The 18,217-nt window shown below is 34.9% G+C and overlaps 1 protein-coding gene and 1 pseudogene across 3 annotated transcripts in view; one reads left to right on the plus strand and one right to left on the minus strand.

Annotated features, from left to right (window-relative positions):
• GABPA (GA binding protein transcription factor subunit alpha) overlaps window positions 1-16,623 on the plus strand; it is a 36,091-nt gene extending 19,468 nt beyond the window's left edge. For all 3 annotated transcript variants that reach the window (XM_017541892.2, XM_017541891.2, XM_017541894.2), the window contains exons 6-10: window positions 2,242-2,436; window positions 7,136-7,189; window positions 8,976-9,116; window positions 9,357-9,549; window positions 13,191-16,623. In XM_017541892.2, the coding sequence (XP_017397381.1) occupies window positions 2,242-2,436; window positions 7,136-7,189; window positions 8,976-9,116; window positions 9,357-9,549; window positions 13,191-13,419 (812 nt within the window). In that variant the 3' untranslated portion in view covers window positions 13,420-16,623. The remainder of the gene's footprint in view (window positions 1-2,241; window positions 2,437-7,135; window positions 7,190-8,975; window positions 9,117-9,356; window positions 9,550-13,190) is intronic.
• Window positions 7,734-8,966, minus strand: LOC108313500 (annotated as a pseudogene).
• Window positions 16,624-18,217: the final 1,594 nt, after the last annotated feature.

Raw genomic sequence — 18,217 nt, forward strand, 5'->3', positions numbered from 1 at the left:
TTAGTAGAGACGGGGTTTCACCATGTTGACCAGGATGGTCTCGATCTCTTGACCTCGTGATCCACCCGCCTCGGCCTCCCACAGTGCTGGGATTACAGGCTTGAGCCACCGCGCCCAGCCAGGAAATGTTTTTTTCAAAAGAAGGTGGATAGCACTTGATTTTGAAGTGAAAGTTCATACTAATGGTTCCAGCTATAGAAGATTTGGGCTGGAGATGTTATATGAGACTCATTCACATGAATTTGTATTTGAAACTATAAAAGTATATGTAGTCCCTGATGGAGAGCAAGAAATGGAAAAGAACACACAATTAAAGCCTATTTCCTAAACCCTATAAAAATTTAGGGTTGGAGAAAAGGGAGACAAGAAATAACCAAAGAGATAGAAAGTAAGAACTGATATGTATGATGTCACTCAAATTGAGGGGAGTTTGAATTGTCAGGACTCTCAGATGCTGCTGAGAAAATCAAAGGATCTGACTGATATCTCAGATTCTATGATCAAAGGATCATTCTTAGATTTAGACAAAAGTAACGAGTTGGTGAGACAAAACAGAATTATAAAAAATAGACATCTTAGAAATGGGGGCAGATGAGTAAGAATGCTGGATAACAAATAATACTGATGGTCCAAGAGTTGGTGGGGACCTGAGTGTATTTGTAAGTGAAATAGTATTGTTGGGGTTTTTTTGTCCTTTTTTTATTTTTAGAGACAAGGTTGTACCCTGGGAACAGGGCTGATGAAAGATAAGCTGTATTATTACAGAACTACTGTTTTTCTCTAGGACATTTTTTTCTTTCCTTAAACCAAACCTAAAAAACACAATAAATGATAGAGCTTACCTATGGAACTGAAAGAGAGCTATGGAATCAGACAGTTCATGTAGAATTTCACTCTATCTCTGCACTGACCAGAACTGTAGCTACTAATCACATGTGAGCACTTGAGGTGTCCCTGATCAAAATTGAGATGTGTTGTAAACGTAAAATACCCATTAAAAGAAATATAATATAAAATCTTTTGTTTTTTATATTGAATACCAGTTGAAATAACATTTGGCACGTTAAAATACAGGTATTAAGATGTATTTCACCAACTTTTTAAATGTAACTATTAGAAAATTTAAAATTACATAATGGTCTGCATTATATATCTGTTGGACAGCCCTGATCTTGATAATTGTAGCCTTCAGTTCTGGATGCTCTTACTGCATTATTTTGATAATTGCCTCTGTGTTCTTTTTTCTGGAATTCCTGTTGAATCTCTTGGATTGATCTGCAGCATCTTTCTTCTTGCTTATTTTTCATCTTACCTATCTGCACTACTTGGTGCCAGATTTTCTTGTCTTTATAATATAACCTGATTTTTAATTTTAATTTACAAGGGCTCTTTATTTTTGTTCCTTTCTGTAGCATTCTGATCTTATATTGCCAATCATGTTTTCTCCTCCTTCTCTGAGTCTATTGATTATATATTTTTTTTAACTTTAAAAAAGTTTTACTGCAGTATTTGTTTCTTCTGGATTCTGTTTTTCTTGTGGTTTTTGTTTGTTTTGTTTTTAATCTCTCTCAAATATCTAATTATTTTTGCTCATCTTTTCACATTTAATAATTAGTCGCTTTAGGCCAGGCACAGTGACTCATGGCCGAGGCAGGTGGGTCTCTTGAGGCCGGGAGTTTGAGACCAGCCTGGCCAACATGGTGAACCGCTGTCTCTACTAAAAATAAAAAATTAGCTGGGCATGGTGGCATATGCCTGTAATTCCAGCTACTTGGGAGGCTGAGGCACAAAAGTCTCTTGAACCTGGGAGGCAGAGGTTGCAGTGAGCAACCTCATGAGGGAGGAAAGAGGATCTGGTTCATATTTTGGAGAATAAAGCTAACTTCCTAGAATCCTTTTTTGATTTTTTTTCAATGCAACTGCAAATTTTTTTAAACTTGGATAATTTACTTCATTCTCTCCAGAATAATCTCATGTTTTATTCTTTCATTTGGCCCACTGGAGAGCAATTTTGCATTTTGTTTTTCTTGATACAGTTCCAACTGAGGTTGAACCAAGTGACTCCATCAGAAATTTAGATTAAGAAATTGAAAAGGAACTGAGAAGAAAATTACAGCATAATGTTTTTTTCTTCATATACATTTACCTCACTTATTTGAGGAAAGAAAACATATGTGTGTATATTGACAAGTTAACTGTAAATTTATAGAGCATCTAAAATGTTAATATTTTTCTCTCTAGATCCCATACAGTGGTCCACAGACCAAGTCCTGCATTGGGTGGTCTGGGTAATGAAGGAATTCAGCATGACCGATATAGACCTCACCACACTCAACATTTCTGGAAGAGAATTATGTAGTCTCAACCAAGAAGATTTTTTTCAGCGGGTTCCTCGGGGAGAAATTCTCTGGAGTCATCTGGAACTTCTCCGAAAATGTATGAAATTACAGTTATTTATTTACATTGTAACTTAAGCATAATTTTATTTCCTTATAACTTTGTTTTCATCTTAACTGTTTACTGATGATAAATAATAAGCAGTAATAACATTTATTTACTGTATAATGCTATGCTGAAAGCTCTATATGTTATCTCATTTAATTCCTATGGTAATGCCACAAATCATTACTTTCCTTATTTTTTAGATAGGAAAGTGAGGCTTTGAGAACCTCACAAAGTCACAGCTAGGAAGTGGCAGAGCCAGGATTCAAGCTCAGGCTAACATTAGAATTCAAGTTCTTAAATCAGATGCTGTGCCCTACACTTAGCCCTCTTCATGTATTCTATTTGTTGCCTTCCTTTTGATCAGGTCTTACATTTACAGCTCATCTAGAAACTTAAGATCGTTTGTTTACAGGTGGCTTCCTTCGCATTCTCTTCATTACTGATGAGATTAAGTCTTTTTTCAAGTCTTTACTATTAACTGAATAGAGTCAAGCGAGAGGGAAGTGTGTGTAACCACTTTCTTGAATTGGAAACCACTGGTTATAAGTGTTTCCATTTATAACTTACGAAGCTTCAGACATTATTATAATTAAGTGACCATGTAAAGAAATTGGATCAGCACTTTGGGAAGATAAGGCAGGCAGATCACTTGAGGCCAGAAGTTTAAGACCAGCCTGGCCAACATGGTGAAACCCCGTCTCTACTAAAAACACAAAAAATAGCTGGGCAAGGTGGTACATGTCTGTGGTCCCAGCTACTTGGGAGACTGAGGCGAAAGGATCACCTGAACCTGAAGGGCGGAGGTCATAGTGATCCGAGGTCATGCCACTGCACTCCACCATGTGTGACAGAGCAAGACTCCATCTCAATTGAAAAAAGGGGGGGGAGGGGAATTGGAAACTACTTGGCTGTTTAAGAAAACAAGAGCGCAAATGTAAATTATTTCTGCTTGAATTTCAATCCATCTTATATTTCAGTAACTGTTAAGACACTGAAAGCAACCCATTCCTTGACAGTTTTGCATATCAGAAATGCTAGCCAGACCCACATATTTTTTAGAACCCATGAATACGACAAACTCTGACGTTGCTTTTCTATCAGTTGTGGATGAAAATGTTATCGGTAGCATTTTGTTCTATTATATACCCAATAAGGGGAGAGCTGTGGTTGAGGGATTTTCCACATTGATTTAATGCTTGCAATTTTCATTCAAGGTGATCTTTTTGCTCAGATGCAGTGGCTTACTCCTGTAATCCCAGCACTTTGGGAGTCTGGGGTGGGAGCATCACTTGAGGTCAGGAGTTCAAAGTGCTTTCTCTGCTGGTGAATAAGAAATGAGCTCTGGAGAGAGGCATTTCTTCATTGTTTATATCTATAACTTTACTTTCATAAGGATTCTCTCAGGTTTTTTTTAAAGTATCTATGATACTGGCCAGGCGCAGTGGCTCACGCCTGTAATCCCAGCACTTTGGGAGGCCAAGGCAGGCGGATCATGAGGTCAAGAGATCGAGACAATCCTGGCCAACATGGTGAAACCCCATCTCTACTAAAAAATACAAAAATTAGCTGGGCGTGGTGGTGTGCGCCTGTAGTCCCAGCTACTCAGGAGGCTGAGGCAGGAGAATTGCTTGAACCCAGGAGGCAGAGATTGCAGTAGGTCAAGATTGCGCCACTGCACTTCAGCCTGGCGCCTGGTGACAGAGCAAGACTGTGTCTCAAAAAGAAAAAAAAAGTATGATACTAAAAGACAGTACATTCATTGTATTTGTAGCATTTATTTCCTATTTCAGTTCTTATTAGATAAATAAGTTGAATGTCCTGGTTGAAGCTTTGTCCTTGGTTTCACAGATTTCCTTCCCTGCAGAGGTTTTGAAATGAATAAGGTAAATTCTGAATTGTGAAAAATGTGAGTCATGTTTATTGAAACACTTTCTTGTAAGAATTCTCAAGAATACAGCAAGGATAGTGTATAGTGATCGTTTCATTTTTCCCAAACCCACATTTTTCCATTCTCTCTCAGGTCAGCTCTTTGTTGTGGCTGTCTCTTTTTGGTTCCTTTATTGCTTCTCAAACTTCCTAGAACAGAAGTCAAAGGTGTCTTGTATATCTTTTCATTTCCATGCAGTTGAATGAGCCTTCCTCAGAAAAGCTCTGTTTTGGAACTGTTGCTTTGTCTTTTAAAGCAACAAAGTCCCATAGCCTAGCTGAGTGTCTCACAGAATTTCTTGGTGATCCAGCCATGGTTCTTCACTCTGCCCGGGCAGGGAAATCCCATCTGGCTTGGAAATCTAGTGCTCAGTTCAGAATTGGGAGATGGGCAGGATGATGTGTAAGCGTATTTCTAACAGACTTGCTAGAATTAACAAGTCTGACTTCTCAGAACAGGGTTTCTTGAACACACTGCTGTACTCTGGTCCCTCCTATAGAGAGAAGTGTGCAGCATATCTGTAAAAGGCACTGATTCTGGGACAGAACTGTTTGATAATAACCCAGCCTCTACTATCCATCCTCAATGATCTCTCAAGAAGCAGTAGTATGGAAGAGGTAGAGCTCCTTCTTCAGATATTTGTATTAGATTATTCACCTGAGCCACCACCTGCCTGCAGTCCCCCTTATGTTGAAACTTCATCCAAGTCCTGCTGTCCATGGGGAGGATAATTAGGAAATGTTCCAGTACTACCAGTTCCACGATGTCCTTCTCGGTGTGAATATCTGTCTTCTGTCACCAAAGGCAAAGAAAGGTCTCAGTTTGCTAAGGGTTTCTTTAGAAAAAATAATTGTTAGGAGGCTGGGGCAGGAGAATTGCCTGAACCCAGGAGGCGGAGGTTGCGGTGAGCCGAGATCGCGCCATTGCACTCCAGCCTGGGTAACAAGAGTGAAACTCCATCTCAAAGAAGAAAAAAAAGACAATGTCTAGGGTCATCCATGGCACATAGGAAGTACTCAGTGAAAGGCAGTGACTATCATTTCATTCTGTCTTATATCAGTCAGTCTACTGATTGTCTCCCTGCCTAGTTCCAGAAGGGATTCAGTNAAAAAAAAAAAAAAAAGCAAAAATAATTGTTTTATTCCCGTAGTGTCTAATGTTTCTTCATAAAATGGCTCCGTATGCACCAGGACTTTGCCTCTCAAGACTGCTTCCTTTGTGCATAGCAGCATGGATTTGGGGGCTCCAGGGAGGAATATGATATTCAGAGTGCTTATTCTCTGAAGAGATTGATCTTGGACCAGTCTTTTTTTTCCTCCCGTGGTCTGCCTTCTAAGGAAACAGACCAAACTCCAATATGAGAATTAGGACTTAGAAGGTGATTTTACAAGTTGATCACGCCTGTGCTGTGTGATTGGTGATGCTTTCGTTTGCCTCCTTTGAGGCGAGGTTCCTTTAGCCTCAAATGAAAGTTTCAATTTCAGTAGCACTCTGCGTCTTTGAGGAACTTTTATAAAATTCTGAGAAATTTTACTGCAAATATAAGGTGTTTTTTGTTTTTTTGTTTTTGTTTTTTAATCAAGAAAGACCACAGTTCTGGAGAAGAATGCTTAGAACTAGGAGTCTGGATAAAACAGTGAGGTGGTCAGTTGACTGAAAAAGTAACTGTTTAGTGCTCTGTGCTTCTTAAAAACATGTTCCTTTAATCCTGACAATAACCTCATGAGGCGATAAGTATAGATGTTTAATTTAAACATGAGGAAGTTAATGTTGAAAAAGGTTGGTAATTTTACCAAAGTCATATAGTCAGAACTAAGAACTGAATCCAGATCTGTCTGAAACCAGTGTCATATAATTGTTTTAAGTCCCCAGTCTTCGGACCCTCAAAGCTCCCATCTGATAGGATTCAGACCTCTTTTTACTTCCCTAACCTTTTCCAGCTGTGTGTCTGGAACTGGATCCTGGCAAGGCACCCTTAGCAGAGTCCTCTTGAGAGGCCTCAGTACCCAGAATGATTGCTGGAGGGTATAGTTTCAGTTTCAAAAGAGAGGCATGCAATTTATGATGGGCACAAAGTAGGCTGAAGTAATAGAGACTGGGATGTGCAATTCTTGTGAGAGGTAAAGAATAACATTTAAGTAGACAATAGCAACAGATAAGTAATGAATTGTTCTGTAAAGGCTTATCTTAGGACCTTATAATATTTTTATGTTGGGAGCTGTATTTTTAGACATTAAATTATTTAGTTTAATTCAGACATTTAGGACCACTACAATTGTATTGAAAATTTGCTGTCTTTAAGTAGAAGCATTATAAAGGTTAAGCAGCTTTAGTCAAAAGATATTATAACAAACAGATAATGGGAAGGAGACCTTTTTGGTGGAGATATATATCTAAATAACTTCATTTTAGTGTATATTTTATATTTAATCTGATCTTGAAGATTTCCATATTTTTACATGGTTTTATACAGATTTAGATACAAATATTTACATTTAGAAAACAATGTTCTGCAGAACTTTACTGAACACTAAAACTTACATTGGAGCTTTTTCCTGTGTTACTTCTCTTAAAGGTATCTTTTCCTTATAAAGTGACTATCAAATATTTTTAAGGTTTTTATGCCAGTAAGTTTCAGTTTTTCAGTGTTTTGGTTTTAATTGTGGAGTTCTTTTTAAAAGAATCATGTTTATTGAGTTTTATTAGAGTGGGGGTTTTGTATTTTTGGTTTTAAATAAAAACAGATTTTTGTATTTTCTTCAGATGTATTGGCAAGTCAGGAACAACAGATGAATGAAATAGTTACAATTGATCAACGTGAGTATTCTTACCTATAATATTTTTATTAATAAGAAATATTTGATACTGCAAGGTAGTAAAAAGGAAAATTAATTTTTTTTCTGCACACAAAATATCTTTTATTCTGTGGAATCCAAGTTCTACACAAGTACTTTATAAGCTCCACTAATGTTGTGTTTTTAAATGATAACAGCTTTTTTCATATCTGTGTTCACTAAAATTTGTTATTTGTTTCGTCTTTACTGACTGTTAATTACCAAGTCATAAGAACAATGCTAACCTCATTCATACCTAACAGAACTTTTATGCCTGATAATAACTGGATATTGGGTAGCATCTAATTAAAATATCAATATGGCTTGGATACAACAAAGAAAATACTTTATTCAAGCTTCCAAAACAAACTTGAGGAGTTATACTGTGTTTGAAATGAAGAAAAGGGCCACGTTAAAATAGGAAAACAAATAGTTTTCGTTTGGTAGAAATTGCAGTCAAAGTATACATTTGTATGCATTCCAATTGATCATCTGTGCCATCTGGCATTTTCCAAGGTTTTAAGAGTTTACCAGGCCAAACCCTTCACCACCTTCACTTTTGCTTGGCTTTTCCCTTTTTTTTTTTCTGTCACTTTGCCTTCAGCCTTTTTCTTCACCTTTGGTTCATCCATATTGGGTACTGTACATGTTTGTTTAGAAGAGTCTTTTTGTTTTTCTTAATATCAGTCTGCATTTTCATGTCATCTTTTCCATGTTTTACCTCATACTGCATTTTCTCTTGGCATGTTTGGGTTTGGTTACCACCACAGTTGCTGTCTCTTAAACATCTTTCATGAAAACATTACTGTCTAGTTTGAGAATACTTTTAAGCCTGCTGAGCTCCTTTGGGGCATTCTTTTTTCTCTTTTCAGCACAGATCTTTCTTTTCTGCTTACACCATAAGCTTTTGACCATATTTTACCGGAGATACGAATACACATGCCACAATATCCTGCCAACCAGCCGCAATTTTTAATGAAGAATTTGAGATACACAAAGTATAGCACCTGTGTACATGATAAAAAATAAAATTGTATATACCAAATTTACCTGTTGATTTTATTTTCCTCTCTCCTACCAGAGAGTTGATTATCTTGAATTTTATGTTTATTATTCTCTGCATATATTTTTACCAACTTTGTAACCATAAATACTGTATAGCATTGTTTTGCACATGTTTAAACATTTTCTGTAAAATGATAATACATTGTACATACTCCTTTATAACTTTTATCATTTGAGAATTACCTACGTTAATACTTGCAGCCGCTTTATTCATTTTCACTGCTGTGTAGTATTTTTTAAATGCTGTGAACATCATTCAGTGAATATTTGTAACAACATATGTGAGAAGTTAGTGTCATAGGGTTTCCATCCTTTCAGCCTTATTTCAGGTATTGCCAGCGTCTCAAAGTGCTGGTGTGAATTCTCATTTGTCCACATATTCTACAATATTTGACAAACTGTTTTTATGAACAAATGTTTTAAAACATGTTTAAATACTCTTTGTCTAATGTGTGTGCACCACTAAGTTATTTCTAAATAAGGATACTAGCTCTTACTCACTAAGTTAAGATGCACAAACTGTAATGCAAACATCATACTTAACCCTCTGAACTTTTTCGTGATTTTGTTTGAAACTATGGGTTGAGGCTTTCTGTAGTGAAGTCCTTTCTTGGGGTTATTTGCTGGGTATTAAACTGATGTCTTTAATTTTTTTTTTTTCTGCTTGTATTGAAAGAAAAAATTCCCCTTATCTGTCTTTGCAGCTGTGCAAATTATTCCAGCATCAGTGCAATCTGCTACACCGACTACCATTAAAGTTATAAATAGTAGTACAAAGGCAGCTAAAGTACAAAGAGCTCCAAGGATTTCAGGAGAAGACAGAAGCTCACCTGGGAACAGAACAGGTATTTTTGTATTTTCTCATATTTATAAAATGTATCTAATTGGGTATATTTTGTTTTATTTCACTGTATGAAAAATGTGAGTTTGGACCATGCCTCTGGCAATATTTAGACAGCACTTCTAGAAAAACAAAACTTGTTTTTGCCACAGCTAAGATTTCAACCAAGGGACCAGTTTGTTGCCTTTGCCTTGGGCATATCTGTAACACTATAGCCAATGCTTTGTTCCTCTTACCAATTTAGGAAACAATGGCCAAATCCAACTATGGCAGTTTTTGCTAGAACTTCTTACTGATAAGGATGCTCGAGACTGTATTTCTTGGGTTGGTGATGAAGGTGAATTTAAGCTAAACCAGCCTGAACTGGTTGCACAAAAATGGGGACAACGTAAAAATAAGCCTACGATGAACTATGAGAAACTCAGTCGTGCATTAAGGTAAGCCTTTATTACTTTTTTTTTCTGTTATTAGGCCTTTCTAAAAAATAGCTTCTTATTCTAGATGTAAGCATTGTAATGTAATGATATTAAAAACTTTTAAAAAGATCTTAATAAGTTTGAGGTACAGTATTTTTTTTTTAATTAAGTTTATTTTTATCTGATTTGAAAGCATATAATACTGTGTCCAAAAACAACATGTTTTATTTTTGAGGTTTTTATTATTTGCATAGTGAATTGTTAATTTTTAATGAGTAAGTAGATACTGTCCTGTGTTTTTACAATTAAATGCAAAATACCCATTTTCTATACAATCTGCCTAAATCTGGATATCCAACCTTTACGTCGATACAGATTTTCCATAAGTAGTATGAAGTTTTTCAACAGAAATTATCCGAAATTATGCCTACTACAATGATGGAAATTCAGTAGGTACAAATTAGTATCTGAGAAGACGGATATATAAGAATATCATGGAATTATGTCTGATTTTTTGGGAGAGTGAATATAGTAAAGTAGTTCTGCAGTTTACCAGTTTTTCTAAATTGCATGCGTTTACTGCTTCATATTTCACGTGGCCATTTTCACACTGAAAGATTGTGATTTAGCTTACACACACACACACACTCTCACTCTCTCTCTTTTTCTCTCTCTCTCTCCTTTCCCCTTTCCATCCCTTCATCTCAATTCCCATGAAACTATAGGGAAATTTTGGTTCAGCCAGTGTTACTGTTACAGTATTATGGCCATGTAACTACTATAACATAGTTGACCATGATTATTTTTCTTTTCCTGAATGACCTGTTGTTCCTCAGAGTTCATAAGTAACTAAAATGTTTAGTTTTCAGTATGCTTATCATTTGTCATTCAGTCTCAAACACATTGCAAACTGGCTAGATTTTTTGTATATAATCAGAATTAGAGCTGCCATTTTTGAAAGTTGATACAGATTGTGTACATACAAGTCCCCTCAAAATTACAGGTAAATTGTTAGAATTAATAATTAAGATGTAGTTCTCCCCAGATTGATCTAAGGTTCAGTGCAGCACTGAATTTTGATTTGAAAGCTCTAAGTTTTTTCATAGAACTTGGAAAGATAATTGTAAAATTCACGTGGGACTAGAACGTACCATGGTAGTCAGGACACCTGAAAATTAGCAAAGTGGAAAGACTTATCCCACAGCATATTGAGACTGACTCTAAATTTACAGTAATAAGACAGTTATGCTATTTGCTCAGGACAAACAGGACATATAGTAGAATAGGGAACCAAAATAGAATCAGCAATACATACGAATTTGATTTAAAGAAATGGCAGTGGGGAGAAAACATATGAGGAAAATACCTGCTTTCAATCATCATTGCTGGGAATAATTTACTGTCCATCTCCAGGGGAAAAGTAAAAGTTGACAAAAATCAATTCCATGTAGTTTGTAGCTCTACATGTGTAAAAAGTAAAATAGAAAAGCATCTGGAGATACTTTCATAACTTGTGGTGGTAGGGAGACATTTAAACAGAATCAGAAGGATTTAATTCTAAAGGAAAAGATCAATAAATTGGACTTTATTTAAATTAGGAACTTTTGGTTGTTGAAAGCCTCTTTAAGAGAGCCACACATATCTGACAGAAGTATCTAGAATATCTAAAGAATTCTTACAAATCGGCTTTTTAATGGGCAAGAGACTTGAATAGACACCTCAGGCTAGAGATTATCCAAATGGCCAATGACTATATGCAAAGGTGTACTGCCTCTTTGGTATTCTGAGTAATGCAATTGAAAACCATAATTAAATGGCACAACACACCACCTAGAATGGCTACAATTTAAAAGATTGCCAGAACCAAGCCTGTTGAGGATATGGAGCAATGGGAATGCTTCTATCCTTTTGACAGGAATGTAAATTGTAACCTGTAACTCAGCAGTTGCTCCCCTAAGCAATTGTTTCGTATATATCAAACAGAAGTGTACTTGTGTGCTCATGCACGTTCATAGCAGATTGTTTATAACATCCAAACCCCAGAAACAACCCATATGTCTATCAACAGTAGAGTGAATAAATCAATCAGTTATGATATATTCATACAAGAATACCTTGCATTCTTGAAAACCGAGTTTCTGCTACAAATGACATCAGTGAACCTCACAAGCATAATGTTCAGTGACAGAATCCAGACCCAAACGACCAAATCTGTATGATTACATTTATTTAGTAAAATTTAAAAAAACAGGCAAAGTAAATTCCAGTATTTAGGGATGTATGTTTGGGTGACAAAAATACAAAGACAAGCAATGAAATTACTATCATGAAACAGGCTTGTACTTACCTTTTACAGCCAGGATTTGGGGAATGATTAGGAGGGGACATAAAGGGGATTCTAGGTGCTGGCAGTGTTCTGTTTCTTGACCTGAGTGATACTTAACAGGTGAATGAATGTTCACTTTGTAATAAATCACTGAGCTGTTCACTTCTGTGTCCTTTTGTTTATGTGATATAGCTCACAATTAAAAAGGTTAAAAAAATACAAGTTCAAAAAAAAGAGGGAAGAAAAGAAATCATATCCATGAAATATAGGTATTGTGTATCTCTCTACTTTCTTCATTTTAGGGAGTGAACAAGTGGAATGAATGCTACTATTTACAGTTGTGATGCATCTACTAGATCAAAGGAAGTATTAAGTAAAATTCAAATTTGTGTGTGGATATTTGTTTCTTTTTATCACCTCTTACCACGAAATGTGATTATGCCAACTCCATTTTCCTCCTAGATTATAAAACCTCTTTCCTTTTCCATTTTCCTTTTATGTATAATCTTACATATTAATATAGAAATTTTTTAAAGAAATTGAAATACCTACAGCATTCTTAACTGAAAGGCATGCAATTGCTGGTATGTGAGCCGAGATCCAAATTTTATACTAATGTAATTGACATAAATGGAAACTATCAGACTGCCCAGTGTGTTATATCTCTTACTGGGAAATCAAACATAACTATTTTCCTTTTGCTATTCTGGAATTAGAGAAAGATGACAATTTCCCAATTTCCTGTATGTAAGTTAGTCTTTTAATTAATAGATTCTTGATTAAGCCAAGTGACTTTTATCCTTGATATAAATGTGATAAGTTTATATCACTGGTACTTTTGCAAATAGTTTTTGCAAATAGTTGTTCCTTTTGTAATAGCCCTTTGTCAGTGAGCATTGTAATTTTAAAATAAGGCCTTTGCAGTCTGCCTGCCCTGGGAAATACGACTCCTATGGTCTCAAAAGTGTTAGGTTTTCAATCTTGGCTTTCTTACTCCAATGCTCTTGTTCTTAGGCTCTACTGCTGCTCTCAAAGTTTTTATTTTGTTTAATAATTATTTTTAAATCAATGTGTTATCCTAATTGTTGGAAATATGTTTTGAAAGTTGAATGCGCAGAGTTTTTGGAGTACTGAACATTGAAATTTTAGTAAATAATGTTTGGATGTTTCCTTTGATAGTAGCATTAAATATTCTATATAACTTCAATATCAGTTGCCATTGTGGAGGATGCAGTATTCTACTAGGCTTCTGCTTATGGACTAGTCTGTAAACTATTGTAAGAAATCTGAATTATTTATTTTTTTATGACGTCTAATTTTTTTTCTCTTTTTAAAGATATTATTATGATGGGGACATGATCTGTAAGGTTCAAGGAAAGAGATTTGTGTACAAGTTTGTCTGTGACTTGAAGACTCTTATTGGATACAGTGCAGCAGAGTTGAACCGTTTGGTCACAGAGTGTGAACAGAAGAAACTTGCAAAGATGCAGCTCCATGGAATTGCCCAGCCAGTCACAGCAGTAGCTCTGGCTACTGCTTCTCTGCAAACAGAAAAGGATAACTGAGCCCCAGTACGTTCTGGGACTCCACAGTCTTTCTTAAAATGTTTAGAGCAAGTATAGCTCTTACCTTTATTATCAAATTTGAATCTTCTTTTATTTCTAGACTGTACAATCTGATGCATGATTTTTTTTATAAATATTTCATACTCTTGTGAATTTGGATCTTTTTACTTTAAGCATATATTTTAGAATATGTGTATGTTAAATTATCTCCACAGTGTCTGCAGCGTGAAGGCAGGTTCATTGTGGAATAGTTTGTTAACAGTCAGGAAAGCTAAACTGGTCAGTATTAATGTGTAGCCCTACCAAAAATAGCCAGTAGTATCTGAAAATGAAAAATAAATGAAGTATCTCCAGGAAACAGTCTGGCTTAACTATTTTTGAAAATATAACTGTTTCCCCTCTCTGCTGCTTTAGATGTTGCTTTACCTAGAACCAGAAAATGGAATTTCTCAGCTAAAGCATGTGCCTGTTTCATCTAATCAAGCAGAGCTAAAATGTTCATAGCGAATAAAATTATATTAATAAATTACTAAACTATCAGGTTATTTATATATTTGCAAGCAAAGGACAGTAAGAATTTGACTGGCAGAAGAGCAGTGCTGAAGGAGGAGATCGAGGTTTAAATCTGGCTTATTAACTCAAGCCAGTTTTAAGGATTTTCTGAATAGATTATTCATGTCAGACCAAGAATTTAAATTATTTTGAGAGACGCATTTAATTCTAATAAACCAGCTGTTACAGAAATTATAAAATGATCTCTGTTTTTCCTGTCAGAGATTTAAAAAACTGAAAAGGTATACCTGAACCCAAAAATAAAGGTTTGGTTTGGTTTGTTATGGCGTCCTTTTTTTTTTTTTTTTAAATTACCCTATAGTGCCAGATTATTATGCAAAGCAGCTTATATTTCTGTGTTTCTGATAAAATGAAGACTTTAAATCAGTCAGCAGTACTTTACCTTTCAAGGCATTAGTAAATTACTTGCAAATAGTTTTAAAAGGAAAATTTGACCTCTGTTATAGGCAGTCTTCTCTTTAAAACAATACTTTTCTACTTTTCTTTTGAATATATGTGTGTATACATGTCTATATACATATTCAGTTGATCATTTTATACATGAAGACATGCAGAAGTTATTAAATAACTCATTTTAAGATTTCTAATTACTGCATATATGACATTCCTTATACAAGCTAACACTAAACAAAAATGGCTAGAAATGTCTCATTTAAGATATTAAGCACGAATTATTATATGAGACTGGCTATCTGCCAGTCTCATATAATAATTAATCCTCTTACAGATTTGAGAATGTTGATTCTCAAATATTTAAGTACCTTCTCCTTTATTGTTTTTTTTAAATCTGTCCCCTTAAAAAGCTTCTTAAGAGCTCAGTAACGCTTTTGACTTAACTAGGAGAAAGGGAGATGATTGATAATACAGGCAAGATGGCATTGTTAGCAATTCTGGTAGTGGTTTGGAATGAATCTTAAGAGGCAGGGATCTTAAGGTTAAGGAAGAGGGGAGAGAGAGAAGAGGGATCTTTGATTTCTTTCTCTGGTAATCTTAAAGCATAATTTTTCTACAACATTTTCTTTTAATTCATTTATATTAAGTCCTTTCTGCAGTGGGTATCTGAGCAGAGTATTTCCATTTTTACTTTTTTGAAAGAGAATATATGGACAAATTATTAGTACAATTTGGGCACTGTGGTTGTAAGAATATCAGTAAAATAACAATATGAAATAATATACAGAAGCTCTAGCTTCAGATAACAAATAGACAGCTAGAAAGTTTTGTAACATCCTCTTACAGCCTAGGGAGCCGACAAGTTGCTTGTAGTTTTAAAAAAGCAATAAAGTATACCCTTCTGGTATATCATCAAGAGCTTAAGAATCTTGGCTTTCATATTTAAAATGCTTTTGGGGAGACATATATTAAAATTTTAGCCAACATGACAGACATGTCTCAATTATATCTGTGTGTGTATGTTGTTAAAGTTAGAAACGCATTTGTTTTAGATCCCTAGAATGAAAATTTTTTTCTCATCTATGCAATTCCCATATGCTTTTTTTTTAAAACCATATTTTATTCATTTTCTTTCTATGGCAATTTTCATTTTATTTCTCATCATAATTTGAACAGAGACAGTGCTCATACATGATCAGATGCTTTTTCTTACCATCATTTATGCATGACGACGTAGGTAAGTAATATGACTAATTTCTCCAGTTGATCCAAGAAACTCATTACTTTGCCTCAAATTGTTTGTAAAATATTTGTTTTACTTACTGAGGTTACAGTTATTAGAAAGCCAGGTAGTCTTTTCTTCTATTAAAAGATAACATATTGAGAAAGAAAATAAAATTCATGCTATTCATTTTCATTTTTGTATATGAATTTTTCATAGAATTTACAGTATATGCAAAGGAAGAAAGAATTATTAGTGGTCATTTGTACCTTAAAAGTACAAGAATATAAGTAAAAGAAATGTTCATTTATGTTTTAAAACTTGTTTTTCATATAAAGTTTTTATTGAGCCAACTTTCATACATATCTCACTAGCCTAAAGTCTAAATATTTGTGTTGATATCAGAAAATCAAACAAATTAGGCAGAATTGCCATGTGTGGTCTCATCTTCAGATAAATTGATCGCATTCATTTTTGTATCAGTCTATGTCATTTAATTAGGAAAAACTGTTTAGTTTTCTCCCCTGATTAATGGTGATACTCAAGTATGATACAAAAAGAATTGTACCACCAAATATTTTTGGAATTGTACCACCAAATATTTTTGTGAGGTCTGATGTTTTTCATATTCATCATTTTATGCTACTGCCTTTAAGAAAGAACTTGAAATAGCACAAAAATGTTTTAAAATTCATAATTGCAAAAACAAACCTGTGACTAACTTAATGTCTTCAGATCTAAAGGGTGTAAAAATACTGATACTTCGGTATTTCACTTGCTGCCAGGAAAAAAAAAATTCTCAATCTTTTGTAAAAGGGAGGAGGACTTTTGCATACATTTTTACTCTTTAAATAACAACGACACTTATACTGTCATAATAACAATTATGTATTTCTTTGTGGTTTTGTTTTGTAATTTTACATAAAACAGTTATTTTCTATTTTTACGCAGATAAAAAAATATTTGTGCATAAAATGTAAAAATAGTAAAATGACAAAAATAAAACTATTATACAGATTGTTTCTGTGTTGCTTAAAGCTTTTTCCTGAAAACAAAATCTCAAATCCCCAGGATATTTTGTTGGATAGTAATCTGACAGTCCACTTATGATATTTGTACATATGATTCCTATGCATTTTTTTACTTAAAGCTGTCAATTTGGGAAGAACATATTCCACTGAACTAAAATTAGTAGGTTAATCTCTTTAAGAGAAATTCCATCTACAAAGCCAAATAGTTTTAGAATAGTAACAGATGAAGTGGTAAGACTGAGTAGCTGTCAGAAGGCTTGTTAAACTGTAAACCTTTAGTAAAGCTTTTTTTAAAAAACAAAAAAAAATTACCTGTTCATGTTGGCTATGAGCAGGTTCCTTCAGCCAGAACTAGAATATAGAAGAATGGAAGAGGTCAGGAAAAAGTAATTCATGCCTTTCTTTATGGGAAGCAATGATGAAACTTTGATTGACATGCTTAAATAGGAAGTTATGGTTAGAAAAAATTGCTTTAAAAATACACAATCTAATTGTATCTAGTTCGAAGTGATGAAAAATCAGCCAGGACACTAATGAGGTATATTTGTTCTCCCAGGACTTCAGTTTTTTGTGTACAGCTTTAGAGTTTAATCTGCAAGCCAAGTATGTGTTTAAAATGCTTTTTACTAATAATAAACTGACAGCTTTAGAACACTGCTTTTAAAATTTTCTGTAGTGAAGGAGCACTTTCTTGTTTCCAATTTGTCACAGACAAACATTTGTAAAATAAAAACAATTAGTAGCAGGAAGGGAAAATGAGAGGTTACTGTTAAGTGAGTATAGAGTTTCAGTTTTGCAAGATAAAAGCTGGAGATGGTTGCATAATGAATATACTTATCTATATTTAAGATGCTAAATTTGATATTACGTATATTTCACCACAGTTGAGGTTTTTTAAAAGAATTACTACAAGAATTTTAAGGGCTGGGCACGGTGGCTCAAGCCTGTAATCCCAGCACTTTGGGAGGCTGAGGCGGGTGGATCACGAGGTCAAGAGATCAAGACCATCCTGGTCAACATGGTGAAACCCCATCTCTACTAAAACTACAAAAAATTAGCTGGGCATGGTGGCGCATGCCTGTAGTCCCAGCTACTCAGGAGGCTGAGGCAGGAGAATTGCCTGAACCCAGGAGGCGGAGGTTGCGGTGAGCTGAGATCGCGCCATTGCACTCCAGCCTGGGTAACGAGTGAAACTCCGTCTCAAAAAAAAAAAAAAAAAAAAGAATTTTAAGAATGAGTATTTACCAAATTAATACAATGAGGGGGAACATGATCAACTCAATAGATGCAGAAAAATACACAACTGAACATCCATTCATGATTAAAACTCTCAGCAAACTAGAACTTTGATCTGATAAAAAGGTATGTATGGAAAAACTTAACAATTCACATCACATTTGTTGCCCCTCACCACTCTGCCTCCTTCCCCACAAGATTTGGGAAAGGCAAAGAGGTACCCTGCTCTTACCATTTTTTTTCAGAATTGTATGGAAGATGCTAGCCTGTGAAATAAAGCAAGAAAAATAAAAAGCATACATACTGCAACAAAACTACAGAAGACATCAGACATGCTAAAAGC

The sequence above is a fragment of the Cebus imitator genome, unplaced genomic scaffold (genome assembly GCF_001604975.1).
Source record: "Cebus imitator isolate Cc_AM_T3 unplaced genomic scaffold, Cebus_imitator-1.0 Scaffold138, whole genome shotgun sequence".
Lineage (NCBI taxonomy): Eukaryota > Metazoa > Chordata > Mammalia > Primates > Cebidae > Cebus > Cebus imitator.